This window comes from Haliaeetus leucocephalus, unplaced genomic scaffold (assembly GCF_000737465.1).
Source record: "Haliaeetus leucocephalus isolate CR32 unplaced genomic scaffold, Haliaeetus_leucocephalus-4.0 Scaffold730, whole genome shotgun sequence".
Lineage (NCBI taxonomy): Eukaryota > Metazoa > Chordata > Aves > Accipitriformes > Accipitridae > Haliaeetus > Haliaeetus leucocephalus.
Window position 1 is genome coordinate 3650448 of NW_010973166.1, and position 15991 is coordinate 3666438.

At 41.8% G+C, this 15991-nt stretch overlaps 1 protein-coding gene across 1 annotated transcript in view; it reads left to right on the plus strand.

The window, feature by feature from the left end:
* The first annotated feature begins 296 nt into the window (after window positions 1-296).
* HMCN1 (hemicentin 1) overlaps window positions 297-15991 on the plus strand; it is a 208539-nt gene continuing 192844 nt past the window's right edge. The window contains exon 1 of the mRNA XM_010580732.1: window positions 297-564. Within this exon, the coding sequence (XP_010579034.1) occupies window positions 297-564 (268 nt within the window). The remainder of the gene's footprint in view (window positions 565-15991) is intronic.

Sequence of the window (15991 nt, forward strand, 5' to 3'; positions counted from 1 at the left end):
CGGGGCGGGCGCCGCCTCAGTCCGCAGCCGGGGCTCCTGAGGCAACTCCGGCCCCAGCCGCGCCGGCAGCAGCTCCCGCACCCCGCGGCATGGCCGGGGCTCAGCCTTCTCCCTCGGGGCGGCGCTGCCCCAGCCGTGCCCGATAAGAAAGGCGGAGCGGGGCCGCGGTCGCGCGCAGACAAAAGCTGCGGCGCTTCCTGCCCTCCGCGCGGAGGGGAGCGGGTGGGCGCCGGGCTCCGCGCTCCTGCGGGCGTCTTTCTCGGCCGCCGCGGGAGCTGCGCGGGCTGCCGGGGAAAATGGCTTTCCGCGGGGGCAGCGGAGCGTGGGGAGCGGGTCTGGGCGCGGTGCTGCTGCTCGCTCTGTGCCCCCGCGCTGCGCCCGAGCCCGGCGGCGAGGCGGTGCCGGAGGGAGCCTCCACCCTGGCCTTCGTGTTTGATGTGACCGGCTCCATGTACGACGACCTGGTGCAGGTCGTCGAGGGGGCGTCCAAGATCCTGGAAACGTCGCTGAAGAGACCCAAGCGGCCGCTTTACAACTTCGCCTTGGTGCCTTTCCACGACCCAGGTAGGGGTTTCTCCCCTGAGGGCGCGGGCGGGGTCCGGGCAGGGTCGGGGGCGCGGGGGCTCCCCCGGCAGCCGCGGCAGGGAGCGCGGCGCGCGCCGAGGTGGGCTCGGGGCGGGGGGGGAGGCAGGGAGCCCGGGAAGGGCAGCGGAGGAGGTCCTGCTCGGGGCTGGCTGCGGTGGAAGGCTGGGCTTCCTGCGCTCCCAGGCGTCTGTCGCATCTCGGCCGTGCCTGCCACACGAGTCTCTGCGCTGCGGTGACTTGCCAGGAGCCAGTCAAGTTTTCCGGACCCCCTCCCTGTCTCCGTGCAGACAGACGCCAGCAGACCTTCCAGAAGCCTTCAGGGTAAAGCGAAGCGGACGCCAATGCGTTAGGGCATCAAGTACTCCTCTTAATAATTCTAACGCGAGCTGAAGCGGCTTCAGTGACCTTCTGCCCTAGTAGAGAGCGGGCGTACTAGTAACAAAGCTATCACGTTTTGTTTCAGTGCCCTTCTATGTGAATACACTTACGAACGTACACAATACAGTTGCACTTTTCCTCCAGTCTTGTCCCATGTTTACATTGAGAAACTTGCACTGAAATGATCCAGGAGCTTTACATGATGTGTTTTTTGGTTTGGGTTCTTCTTTCTTTCCCTCATTTTACCTTTTTTTTTTTTCTTCTTTCTGCTATACATCGTGTGTTCCTCTCTTTCAGCATCTGTTTTCTGTTCCTGTCCTGTCCCTTTTCTCTGGCTTTCTTACTCTTTCCTTGTCAAATATCTTCTGGTGACTTGAAGAGGAAATAGGAACAGGGTGCCCCAGGCTGGTAATGTGTGCTGTACTATGCAGTAAAAACTCTTTAAAGAATCAAAGAGTGGGAAGAAGCCCTGGAAAATGGCCTTTCTGGTTCTAGTTCCCATGGAATGTCTCAGAATATGATATTTCAGAAGTCAGTTCTTAAGAGTTCAATTTGTGCAGGGTTGTCATCACATGAAAAGACACCCCTTCTATTTCCTGTCAGTCATAGATACTTCTGCTTACAAGATACATGTTTGCTACTGTTATAAATACCTTAAACCAAATGCTTGGAAAACTAGAGAAAAACTTGTCTGTGCAAATTTTGCTGTTTTGTTATCTATAAGCTTGTATAGGTTCTCTTTTTTTTTTTTTTTTCCTTATAGGGAGTCCATCATTGTGGTATCAGAGTGTCCTATCACAAAAGGGTCTGTTTATGTACCGTACTGTTTTCACCTTTGGTGTCACTTTCTTTTTTTTTCCCCTCTTTACCTTTTTGTTATTTTATGGAACAAACATATATGGAACTTAAAAAGCATCATGCCACAGAAGTAAGCAAGGAGGAAAAGATTTTGCTCAAGTGTAGAGCCTAGAACTCTTACATCCTTTTGGAGAATCAAGCTGGTAGTTCTCCTTGGAGCTCTTTCTCCTTGGATGGGGCAGAAAATCAACACAGGCTGGGAATGTCTTGGGTTTATTTCCTCTCCATAACCACACTTTATACATCTTCCTTTTCTGCTCACCAAAGTGATTCACTATAAGAATTGGTAGCTCTCATTTTTCAGAGGGCTTCGGTATCTATACCAACCATGGGAGCAAGAAGATGATCTTGTGTGGTGCACTTTTAGTTTGCAGGTTTGTGTGGATAGTCCTCTGTTCCTGTGCGTCCTTGGTAGAAAGAAGTTCCGGGTTTTGTATCACAAGTAGTTCCAACACTTAGCTTTCATCACAGGCTGCTTTCAAATTCTTTGTTTCAATAGTTGATTTCTTCTTTCTCATCCCACATGTTTTCTCTTCCTCATTCAGTTTTTCTTCTGCACATTTTTACCTTTTCATTCCTTTTCTCCCATCTCCCTGACCCTCTTGCTTCCATTGGCTCTCCAGGATCTTTGCTTCTGTTAGACTGATTCTTTTAATCGTGCTTTACTGTACCACTGACCTTCTTGCTCTGTACATACCTCACCAGCAACAAATCTGCTGCCACCTTCCTCCGATTCACATTTTCCCCCCCTCACAGACTTTTTGCTTCCTTGCCTCTTCCCCCATTCCCTCTCTTTCCACAGGAGATCCCTTTCCTTGGCAAATGTTAGATTTCATTCAGTAGAGTAACTGAAACTTAAACCTGCAGAGAGCTGACCTATACAACAAAGAACTGCAGGCGAACATATATTGGTGTATCCTGTTACATGTCTCTCTATGGAAGTCCGACTTCCTTGCACAGCCAGAGGGGGCCTTACTTTTTAGCGTGATGGATAATTTGTGAGGTCATAAAGCTGTTTGAAAGTGGAGAATGTATAATTTTAAACATGATTTTGTCTTAGTTTCTGAAACCTATTTCTGTGTGTCCTTTGAGTTAGAAGGACCCTTCACAGTCCAGTGTCTTGAATTTTGTGGATGTAGCAGTTCAGACTGCTGGTAATCTGGTATTTTACATCTGATGATGACCAAGCCTAGGCACTTGAAAAGAAATGCAAGAAACACTGTTGTGACTAGTTCAACATCTTTTTTGAATCTATAGAGAAGTAACTTTTCTCAAAAACCTAATAAAAAAATATTGCTTGGCTTGTATTTCAGAGTGTCCAATTTGTTTACCTAGTGTTGTTCTGTGTGAAGACTGCTCAACTAAATTGATGAGATCCACCCCCCCCCCCCCCCAAGTTGTCTGGTTATTTGCTCAACTGATAATTTTTCTTCAAAAAAGAACTTTCTATGTAGCTGCCCCACAGACAGACTTTCATGATGTTTTTGTGGGGTACTGTGGTCCATGAGGCAAATGGGACTCTACAAGGAGTGCAACAGTTGGACCTTGAATCCAAGGAGCTTCTCTTTGTATAAAGCTGTCCTAATCCAGATACAGTCTTATTGATAGGTAATTACAATTTAAAGTTGGTATGGATTTGGCTTTTAACTCCATTGTTTTCTTAATTTATGTTGCACAGTGTATGCTGAACAGTGCCTCAGTCATTCACTTTGCAGCACTGCTTGATTTGTACTGGTTAGTGAAACAGCTCAAGTGCTTTCTAAGTACCATAAAGAAAGAGCTGTTGACAAGGAGAGTGTATTCAACAAAACCATATAAGAATTTGTCTTGGAAGGGTACTTGACGTCACACAAGGTACAGCTGAATTATTTATAATTTTAGTTATTTAAAAATCCTCTCATATTCTACTGGACTACATTGTTACCAAAGTGCTGCATATTAATGCTGCATTGTGATATGCCAACACATTGTGGCCTTTGGTAGATTTAAATGTAGTGTTATCACTATTGCAATGGTATTTTGCTCAGACTATGATGTTTTGGTAAAACAGTAATAATTAAAATGTGCATATTTTTTAGTAACAAACCTGAGGTTTTTGGCATAGAGTTATGGCCTACAGAAAAAATTTGTAATGGGTTTCGCATTCTGATACCGCTGTACCATCTGGTGGTATGCTGAGATCTCCATTTTGAAAAAGCCTTTTGTTTTGGATTCTACTTCATGTGTAAGCATGTCCAATGCTTTAACAGATTACAGGAATTTTTCTATTGTGGTTTTTCAATGCCTAAAGATGATCACAGAAGTTTTGTAGATAGTGAAAAGGCTGTTGACAAAGAAATCTCTTGCCAGACTTGTGTTCAGTGGAAAAACTGGAGGGGAAAAAAATAAGTCCCAAATTAAGAAGAGTTGGCACAGGAAAATTTTGAATTGGAGCTAAAGCTTAAGATCAGCAAATGCTTTTGTTGTTGTGTGTTGTGGGTCCTGATCTCCTAACTCCCATTGTATCCTGTGGAAACGGGATTGGACTCAAAATGTCTTTATTTAACATCTGTGGCCAGCTTTTTTATTTTTCCTTTATGCCATTAAGGAATTTTGGAATGGAAAATAAGCTTAAGAGGACGAATTAATCCCTAGTATTTTTCTGTAAAGCTAATGGAATTATACCAGTAATAACTTTGACTCTGTGTGATTTAATCCAGCATTCCTTTAGTGTGAATGATTATTTTATAGACCAAACTGCAATAATATTAATTACAAGAAAAATGAAGGGAATATATAACCTCTGGACTCCCTAGTGCACAGGATGATGTTTGCCTGTTAATACTCTGCATGTCTACAAATCTCTGATATGAGCATCTCCTAACCCTTTTTCTTACAAATCAGATCAGCAACATATTGCCTATGTGAGAAAAGGGAAGACATTAATACTACTTTGTTCAGATGGGAAAATGGTATTGAACTTCAGTCATCCACCTAGGGTCACACAGTAAATGGAGAACTAGAAATACAATATTTTATTTTTTTTTTTCCTTGATCCCACTCCTCTTTTTTTTGGGAGTAAAGCTCTAATTATATCACGGAGTAGAGGCACATAATTACATTTAACGTAATAACCTGGGGTCTCCTTTATTTAATGGACTTGCAGTGCTATATCCATAACAATGGTTAGGCTGCTGAGCCACATACTAGCTTGGAACAAGTTCAGAAGGTCATATGAAAGGTTTGAGAACTTTGGGTTTTGCAGGTTTGATAGGTTTTTTTAGAAATTGTAATGAAGAAGAAATAATGTTTTTTTTTTTCCAGAGGATGAGCATAAAAAATTTGAATTAGGCTATTAATGGAATTAAAAATTTTCATACTTCCTGATATGAAAAGTATTGTGGTTATACAAATGGATAATAAAGGGAGATGGAAAGCTGTGTGCTGAAATGGAGAAGTATAAGCTTTCCTTTACATGTTAACTTCTGCCTTGAAAAAGACACTTGTGAGTGATGAAGAATAAATAGTCCTTCGAGTGTAGCAATAAAACTTCCACCCCTGCTCAGCTGAAATTCTTCCTGGTTTTAATTCAACTGCAGAGGCTGCATTGCCAGCCTTCCCAATATAAGCCACCACTTTGTCATTTCTGTATCTACATGTAAACAGTATCGCTGCCTCTTTGCCGCCCAGCAGGTTTCTTACATCAGACTCTTCTGACAGCTTTTCTCCAACATGTTGCCCTGCACTTCCCCTTTTGCATTCTTCTGTCACTTGAGGCCTTTGGCCCCAGGCTTTACTCTCAGATTTATGGGTGTCTATTAAACTTTTCAGGCAAAGGCTGAATGTATATAAATCAGTTGTCTGAAACCTTTTCCCATTCAGAAGAAGTTGAATGGTCCTTCTGGTATAGCCTGAAGGTCACTGTCTTCAGGATTCCCTCAGCTTCCTTTGGGTGGGGGAAGAAATCCTTCAAGACTTGGTGTTAGTTTTACTAAAGAACAGGAACATGGCTGTGGAGAAACTGTATGGCAGTTGTTTTCAAAGCAGGGAGGACAAGTTTAAAGGAAGTACGGTATTTTGTACTGGTACCTTGAGTTTACTAGCACCAGAGAAATGGTGTTCATACAAGGGATGGGTGCAGCATGAGAAAAGTCTAGGAGTCCTGCGGTGTGCCATTCCCTTGCAGTTCTCATTCTGGGGGTCATGTAGACCTGTTGGTGTCATTGTGTTTGTGGGTAAGTAATAGCACTTATTTGAGGTTGGTCTGTTATAAGCCATGCTGTGGTAGGGTATAAACTTCCTTAGTGGGTGACATTTAGCACTGTGTGGGTGTAATACAGTGGTTTTTAATTGAGTTTTGAGTACACTGTGATGGAACTAGAGGGGTTAGAGAAGAGGTGGGGGAGGGATATTGCAGTTCTACAGTGTATCTTTTGCTTAAGAAAAAGATTCAGTGGGTTGCTGCTGTGTGTGTGTGTCCTGGGCAGATGTCTCATCAATTTGTTGTATTCTGCGAACCACACAGTGAGATGGAAATGGGAATCTCTGCCCATCAGGAGCTGAGGACTTGGTGGATTCTGGGAAGGTCTGCCTGTCTTTGGGCAGTAGCTCTTCCTGTCCACATTCAGTGGGTCTCCTCACCTTCCTCAGTACATAGAACTGTTTGAAAACTGTCTAATATTTGAAATAGACAAATTATTAGGTTGGCAAGGAGGAATAAACAGCTTGCCAATGAAGTTCCTGTGGGGAAATGCTTTGCAAACACTGGGAACTTATAAAAATCCCATAGTTTTTATAGGAAGGAAAGAAAAGAGTTGCCCCAATTCTGGTTGGTAAAAGAGTAAGGCCAGAGGCAAAGAAAATTATTCTCTCCACTTAATTCAAATAGTTTTCTTATTTTGAGCGTTGAGTGGGTTTCATATTATTCCTGAAATCCAAAGCGGGGCAAAAAAAAATGTGCTGATTTAACAAGTAGAATCTCCCTGTTCTGGTGCAGTAGCTCTACCAATCCATCACAGAATATCAGGTTAAAGTTGTCACAGCTGATCTTTGAGTAGTGTTCTTTGGTGGCCTCAAATTTCTGAAAATCCTATCTGAAAAACTCAAGGTCGTGTAAGGTTTTTTGGGGTATGATTTATTTTGGACTTCCTTAGATATATAGTGACAGCAATAATGAGTGCATATCCAAGTTTTGAGTCTGTCTTTCATGTTTTAGGAGACACAATGTAAATTTACAACTGTTCAGTGCTGTCTTGGTACGCCTGAAGACAAATGATAACCAGAACTGGGCTTAATAACTGTTAGATCTGCCCTTTGTGCTATAACTGTTGAAGTGTTACTTATTATTTCACTGTTGACAATTTCAGCAGGAAATACTCTGTTTCCTTAAGGCTTAAATACTGCCTCTTTATTGTTGTTACTACTACTACTGAATTTTATTGTTACTGTTAACAGTTGAATGACAATCACAAATACTGTATAATAGCGACCAACTCTGAGTTGATAAGGATAAAGTCTAAAGCACCTACAGATATTTTCCATCTCTGAGACTTCTATGATAACTATACTGACTGTATGTGAAATAAGTGTTTTAAACTTTATTGTCATCCTTAACAGAGATGTTGTGATATCTATAAAATCAATTTTATGTGATTACGTGGCTGTTTTCTTGATCTTCTGGAAGGATTTATCTGGGGTCCCTCTAAAAGTAGCTGTTTATATAGATTACAGAAGACAGTATTGCTAGTGCCAGAAGCTCCAAGATCTGTGAGACAGCCAAAATGTTGCGACATCATCCAAAAGCCTACTAGACCATCACTTACAACTTATTTTTCTGCTGTCGTACCTTTGCCTGTCCAGCCCTGAAGGTATGCACAATGGTAATCTCCCCCCCAATTCTTGTATCTTTTTTTGCAAGGGAAAGAATTTTTATCCCTGTTTTTACTTGAAGATACACTGGAGATTTTTTCCTTGGGAAAAAAAGTGGTAATGCCTCAAATATGTCATTCTCTTCTGCTTTGCATTATGAATTATTTTTCATGTTACTTTTGAAACTGTTGCCTACTGAACTTACACAGAAGCTACTTGTTCTATTTTGCTTTGCTATCCCCAGCTCCAAGTGGTGACAATTACATGAAAAGCTCTGTAGCTCATTAGTAATGCATCCCAATGTTACTCTGTCCCAATAATTATTACTGATGTTGTTTAGCAAATGAGGCTTGCTGTTTAGCAGCATATGCATGTTCTCTGTTGCTTCTGGAGTTCACACAGAGGGTACTTTCCCTGTTGTGTCCCAAATAGCAGTCACTATTACAGTGCCATTGCAAACTCAACCATTAAGTATGCAACAATGTAGCAAACAATTGTACAGAGTTTTAAATTCACTCCCAAATACAGTTGTTTTGAGCTTTCTATCAGTTGCCTTAGAATCTTTACTTTACTATTATCCCCCCATGCACCTGAAAAACTCTTTCACTTCCCACTATAGTAGGTTTTCCTGCATATCATGTACTACTGTTGTATTTTCTGAAGACTATTAGATAGCAAAATGCAGACTTTGCTGGAGGATCACACACCTTGTTGAGGACGGAAGGGTGGTGTGTAGCTTCTGTAACTTCCATTCCAGATATGGTTGTGTCTTTAGATCATCTGCAGTGAACTGAACCTGTTGAGAAGCCACTTGTCACTGTTCTCAGGGACATCAGTGTAGAAGTGTAGGTGTACATCACAAAATACACATTTAAAGAGCAGCATAAATCCACACAGTGACAGTATGAAGGTCTGGTTGGTCTTTCAGCTGCTGTTCTTCTGCACAAAAAGATTTGTCCCTGCCTTCCCATTAGAGGTTGCTGCCCCATTATTTCTGCTACTTCAACTATTTGCCGATTCATCTCAAAGTAAATATCACACAATACTGAACCAGATTAGAAAGTGATCAAGCTGGTGCTAGTTAAACTGAAAAACCAGTGAACCCTTGCCCCAGATAAGAAGTGGCTGTAGAGTGTATTTCACTATGTCCTGAATTACCCAAGCAGTGAATATGGCTTAATCCCTCTGAAACACTGTGTGGAAGGAGGATCTGTTGAAGCTGTATTTTCTGCTTGCATGGGCAGCTGAGGACTGTGCCTTCTCCTCCGTGTGAAGCAGGGAATGGTAGTTGCTGTCATCTAAGTTAGCAATGTCTGAAAACTGGGAGCAGCGGGGAGAAGGTAGATACCAACAGTGTAAGAGCTGAATTTTAGTGTTCTGCCTTTCTCCATTCTCCTTCCCCTCTTCTCCCCATTTTCCATTTATTTCTCAAAAGTTGCAGGAGCCTGTGTTTCCACACAGTCATGTATGGAAGCCAAGTTAATCCTATTCATGGCAATAATTGTTTAACAGTAGGCCATGTTGGCTATGACTCTTGATGGGAGCTCTATGGTATGGAAAGAAAAGAGAAACTTATGATGATGTATGCATCTACTGAATTGGTTTAAATGCCCACAAATCAAATTTGTAATGATTTATAAAATTAGATGCAGATCCTCAAGTGCTTTTAACCTATGACTAAGCTGTCCCTCCTTGAGATTGATATATTCTGTCTCTTTTCTTATCTGAAGAAAGGAGTTATTTTTCTGAGAATGCAAAGTAATTAAATGAACGAAGAGGCATAAATATTATATACATCTTTATCTCACTTTAACTGAGGCAATAGTGTTCATTGCAAGATGAACTGTCAGTGAAATATAGAGAAGGAAGTTGACAAGGAGGCCAACCAGAGAATGTTTGCCTCTTGAAATGCCAACCTTGCTCTTTTAAAGCAGCAATGCTAGAAGATAATGATGAAAACCAGTGCCTTCTGTGGTGGGGAATTAATAGCGAATGCCTTTACTGAAGAGAGCAGCTCGAGTTCTCAGAGGAGAATGAAGGAAAAAAAACAAACAACCCCAACAAACCAAGAACTGAAGACTGCTGAAACTGAGACTGTGATCCTTAATCCTTGCTCCTTACTACCCTCTGGCAATACCAACTTGATCTGGATCAGGCATGAGGACACGTTCATATGCCTTTTGAAAGCTCCGTATCGCGTGATACAGAGCTGGGCCATGTGTGAACTGCAGGGTGGTGAACAATACTTGTCCTGTGTAGGGAGGCATGGACTGATGGGACTCCATTTGCTGGTACAAATTGCTTTTAACTTTTCTTAACCAACGGTGAGCAAAATGAGTTTATATTGGGTCAGTGCTTTATATGTCTGTGACATTCTTCATCCTGCTGTACCAACTTGTTAGGAACCTCAGAGCTATTTCCGTTATGCTGTGTGGACCTGAGGTATGTGTCTCTAGTCTTTTTCTGACTTGTGCTTTGCACTTTTTGTATGTGTATTGGAGGCTGCTTGGAATTTATACTAGAGTGGATTCAATTCAGTCAGTTGAGGATCGCGATAAGATGGATTAAGGAGTACAGAAAAGGAGTAGATATTTCATTTAGTTAATGGATTTTGAATGTGGCCTGAGGAATGACAGGAGGCATCCTTTAGACAAAGTCCTCAGATGCCAGTTGGTATATATTTTCCAATCAATGATTTGATTTTTGGCATATGCTGTGGACTTCGGTTTTGAAGGAGATGCATACATCAGAGAAAATATTGAGAACATATGTTTTTCAGTTTGCAAATGGCAAAACAGTTTCTCTGTTGAAAGAGACTGATGGTGTTACTTGATCGGCTCACCATGCCTTGATAATCAACTGTTTTGTAAGAAGAAATAGGATGGATTTAATGAAATGTGCTCTGGGCTGGCTGCTTCATATGCTTTCTTTACTACTGCCAGAGAAAATGAGTTTTACCCCTCAATTACATTGTTGAATACAATTCATTTTTTATAACTATTGCCAGTGTTTAGTATTTCTTCTATTAGGTGTGTTGCGCTCAGATCTGATTTATGAGATCCTTCAGTTATGCCTGTTATGAATTCATGCTATGCAGTTGTTTTTGGGTGAACTCTGGGCCCAAGATTTGCATTTTGTATAGGGATAGTTTGCAATGTTATATTTTTAAGTGGGATCAGAGAGGTTTAGGTCACGCATATGCCGTTGTGGTCTATGGTTAAACTTCTTGTTGCCTTTTGAAGAACATATGCAACTATTCTTGGTAACTGTAGATGTGAGCTGAGCTTTTCCCTGTTTTTGCCAGAGGAAAAGCACAATGACTTCATGTTCCTGAAGCACTTGAATGGGGTCATGTTATGTCATGACACTGAAGAGTGGATTAATCCCATTTCACTTCAGGTACTCAACTGGAGAACCTCAGCTGAGAGACTAGCTACCCAAAGGTTCTTTTTGTAATTCACAAAAAGAAACTGGCACCTTTATGGAGCAATTCATGACCTGTGAATTTTTAAATACTCTTTGGAGGTCTCATTTGCTTTCGCTGGCTGCACAGGGAGCAAAGGTTAGTTCAGTTGAAGCCCTGAATTTAGGAGGTATGAAGTCAAGTGATAGGCTTTCTGCTTTCTAACTTTTTCCTGATCTGGGGCTGACTGTCCAAATAATAGTCCCCGAGATTTGTTTCATACTGTTTTTCATCCTACCATATAGATACTGAGGGCTCAGATGAGCCCAGCTCACACAGGGTAATAGGTTGTGCCCACACTGTGATGTCCTCTCTGGTTCTGATCTGACCCCAGACCTTGAGTCCTGCTGAATAACTTCCCCTGGTAGGGCATTTTGAAACTTACTAAAACTGCGTAATGCTCAGAGGCAGCCTGTGCAGGCAGCTCTAGCATAAGCTGAGGGGCTTCTGTGAGTCTGCTTTGCAGAGGGTTTTGGTGGATGCCTAATGATGTGGCTGAGCAGAACATCTTACATCTCATTTGCCCTTACCACAGGTTGTCAGCAGGGTTTGGACCTTGGGTGTTCAGCAGAGACTGTTCTGTGTAAGCTAAAGGAGTAATACTGGCAGCTATGAGGCTGATAATCTCTGTGGGGGTAAGCCACGAATAGGGGCTGTGATGCACATTGTTAATGTGTATTACACACAGCCTGTTTACATTTGTATCTATGAAGATATGTTAACTTATTGTTCTGTATCCCATGTACTCTTCCATCTTGGTTTTCTTTGGCATCCTTGGTACTTCTCTTTGCAGAGACTGTGTGCAGTTTTCTAGCTCTGCTCAAGTTGTAGCCCTTTTCCTAAAATATACTTAGCTGCAGATTTCAGTCTGCAAAGCATTACTGGTAAAATATATGCATATTTGAAAATGACATGTTCCCAGACACCAAGCCAACAAGCTGCATACATCACATGCAGCGAAAGATAATTGAAAGTGTTGAATTTATTTTCAGTAATGTATCCCTGTTAGCAGTTTCATCTGTTTGCTCTGGAATACTGGCTTCCTTACCATATGCTTTTGGTAATACAACAGTTAGTGTGTGGTATTAGGTACAATGAATCAACCACATAAGTGTTCAGAGCCTGTGTATAACATAATGGGTGTCCCAAAATAAACTTGGATGTATGAGTGTTGTACAGAGAGACTTTTAAATTATTCTTTCAAGGTGCCTGCATGAATCGGCTCTTACAGAAGACAGCTGCCCCCCTCACGGTACAGAGCCTGTTGCAGAATTGCAATTGAGAGGGAGTGAGCTTTAGCTCTGTATTTCAGTGCCTCAGTGTTTTCACGGGAGCTGTAATGTGTCCTTCCTCTGCTGTTTTTTCCCTGCCATAGGACTACAAAATACGAAGACAGCTTTAAAAGACAGTTTCATGTAGCCTGATACATGGTAGAGCCAAATTCCGAGTATCAACTTTATAACTATAGGATAAATTACAACTAGTAGAGCTTGTTCTGCAATGAGGTGTAACCAAAAGCAGAATTTCAGACTGGAAAAACCCTGCTGAAGTGGAGTGAGTGGGGGTGGGTTTGCATAATTAAATGAAAATGAAGGAATGTCTTGTGTTGCTATAGTCCCAAATGTCTGGTCTGTTTGCTCAGGATAGCAGCTCTAATCTATGACTATAGGTTACTGCTGGATTCCTGCCATCTTGTTTAAATTAGGTTCATAGCCTGGGGGGGCGGGGGGTGTAAGCAGGAAGCCATTGTAATTTTCATGCTTTGGACACCAGTGTATTTTCATGAGCTGGTTAAGTCTCTCTGGGGATGCTGAATATCACTGAAACATTTCCTGAGTTCTCCTAAGCTGCACAATGGTATGTCCGAGTCTGTCTTCCAAAGGACAGAGCTTTTTGTTTAGTTAGTGAGGTCTTAGTTAGTTCACTGAACTAGCATGCTTTTGCACTTGCAGTTCATTGAGGAACAGAAGAAGAGGAGGAAAGCTGTGCAGGAAAAATGAAGTCCTCTGCCTTAGATGAGCTAGGAATACTGTGGTTGCTTTTATGCCCCTGTATGAATTTATACTTCTGTTTACTAAAATCCTCAAGAGATTATGACTTTACAGCTACTGTGTCAGAGGTAGTTTTTTAGGCTGTAAATGGGCGAAATGGTTAGGCAAGCACATGGTTTTAGGTAAAAGAGCAATAGCTGGAGCACCCAGGTAGAGAGACTATGATTGCTGCCACTCTTTGGGCAAATCACTTTGCATTGTGGCACTTCTTTTCCATTTTATGTTACTTAGCTTGTTCAGCACCAACACAATAGTAGTGTGGTTTTAATTAGAGATCTTTAGCGTCACTGTGCACACACTTACTGTCTTTTACCAGACTCTGAGTACTGGAAATACTGCTAGCCCCCACCAAGTGGCACAGGCAAAGTCAAGCCCCAGTGTCACTGCTGGTAGACTGCTGAAGCAAGACATGATGTGCGCTGGTTGGGATAACATTTTGACTGCTTTCCTACAGCATTTGGAGAACACAACATGGTGCTTAGGCAGTGGTATGTGTCCAGGGTTGCTGCCTCCTGATTTAACAACAGTTAAGTAAACCTTAAAAACTTACATCTTGCTGTTTTACAGTATTTCAGATGAGTGGATTTTTGTTTGTTTTGTTTTGGTCATGTCTTCCTCTTCTAAATTTTACATAAACTGAATCAAAGCACAGAGAATTCGTGTGACTTACTCCTGAGTCAGTCTTCTGTGTTAACCACAAACCCACAAATCACTTATTTGTCCCTGAAAAGTTTACTCCTCGTTTTCCTTTCTTTCCTAATCTGTCAGACTCCCACATCTTTTTATCTTCGGCTCTGCCTTCAGCCCATCCCTTCCTCAAAATTTCCATTGACCCTTTTCCCTCAGAGGTTCAGTGTCCCTTCTCAGCACTCCCCTCCTTTATCTCAAGATTTCTTGGCAGTCTGGTGTCTTTTGCATATACAGACTGGATCCTGGCGATGAAATGTGTTGCTGCTAAAGGCAGCATACTCTTGCTGTGAAAGAAGTGCTGTGTTAGCCACAAATAGGTTTGTGCAGGAGATGATGGAGAAATCTTTCTCTTGCTGCTTTCAGTGTGTTTGATGGCTGATGTTTGCCTTAGCATGAATGAGGGTGGTAGCAAGGACACGTATCGTTCTCACTTTGCATATTGGCCATGTGAGCGAGTATGTTTCTAGAGTTTGATCTGGGTCTGAATTGGACCAAGAGACTCTGATATTTTGTTCTCTGAAATTTTGACTGAATCTGTAGGCATACCTTTTTGTTAAAGTTGTAGCTGTATCTGATGAAAAAAATACTGCTCTGTGCTACTATCTGCTTCCCTCTTCTTTGAGATTATGGCCTTTTCTTATCCCCAGCCATAAGTTCTGCTTTGCAGTTCCAGGTTCATTCCAAAATGGTCCAGGTTAGCAGAGACTGCTGAAACTCTTTGAGCTCACTAGCTTCTTTAAAAAGGGTGTGCATGAACCGCTTTGCTGCCCAGTGGCGGAGGTGATGACTTGTGTTAGGATGGTTCTGGAGAGCAGGGCTGGCAGTTTGCTTGGCTGGCATAGCTGCAGTGGGAAGGGAATGAGTGACCCTAGTGCTAATGAACTGAATTGAACTGGAAAGATTGAGTTACACAGGATCTGTGTGTGTGCAGATCTAGACAGTCTCTGTGAATGCTGACAATGGGAGAAAAAAATGCATCTGCTTTGTTCTAAATACTATTGTTGTTCATGCCTAGGGTGTGAAAAGTAGAGATCATGTCATTACTGTAAAAACTCAGCCCTTTCCCCACCCTTGAAAGTGTGTGTAATTGAGTATCATTCTGCTACCTAAAGTGAACTGTGGTATATGAGGATAAAAATAATGCGTGTTGGCTAAATTGCGTTTCAAAGAATTTGGCAATTTTATCTCTTCAAGCAAATCTTTTAAGGTCCTGGTGGTTCAGCTTAGCCACCTGTACTGATATGTACCCAGGTTTTTTCTTTTACAGGGAAGGCACAGAAATACTCCACAGTGTAGAGGTGTGTGGTAGCTTACGCAGATGGATCTCTAGCGTAGCAAGTGGTGTGAGAGGATGAATTTGGTTCTGTAAAGGGTACAAGGGAAGCAACTTAAGAGATGCTGTTGCATGCATACTTCATGGGGATGAGTCTTATTTTGTAAAGAGTATGGTTTGAGATGAAACAAGCAAATAAGAAAAGCCCTAAATAAGTGAAGCATGTTTTGAATTAACTCTTTAATTTGTATAAAGTTTGTTTAGAGGCAGATTTGAAGTGCATAAAACCTTTCAAACTTGAGAAATTTTGGCTGTGGGTATTTATGTAATGACTCAAGTCCACCTCACCTTTTGTGTTGTAGCTACATAGCATTAAACAGTTTCTTAGTTACTTGCAATGAAATGTCCCTTTGTGTAGATATAAAAGCCATATTTTCCACTTCAATATTCTGTCTCCTTGAACAGGTTTTGATCTCAGTTAACATGGAGTAAATCCAAAGTAATTCCATTACAGTCAGTGATGTTAGTTTGGATTTTCACCAGTATAACTGAGGTCAGAGCCTGGCTTTGGTTGTCTGCTTTCTTAATTTGCTAAATATTACATATTTTGCAAATATCCTTTCACATCTTCTCTTCAGACCTTGCTGGCTCCTCCTACTTTCCCAAATTCCAAGAGTAACAATGTAGGTGAAATTTACTTGATGAAAGATTGTTTAAGCAGGGTCTGTTTTTTATTAGCTCAGCTGTTTTTCATTCTTTCAGCACTGTTTGAAGTTTCACTGTACTCAGGGTAGGATCTGAATTCATCATGCTTTTTCTACTTGACTCTATTTTGTCAATTAGAAG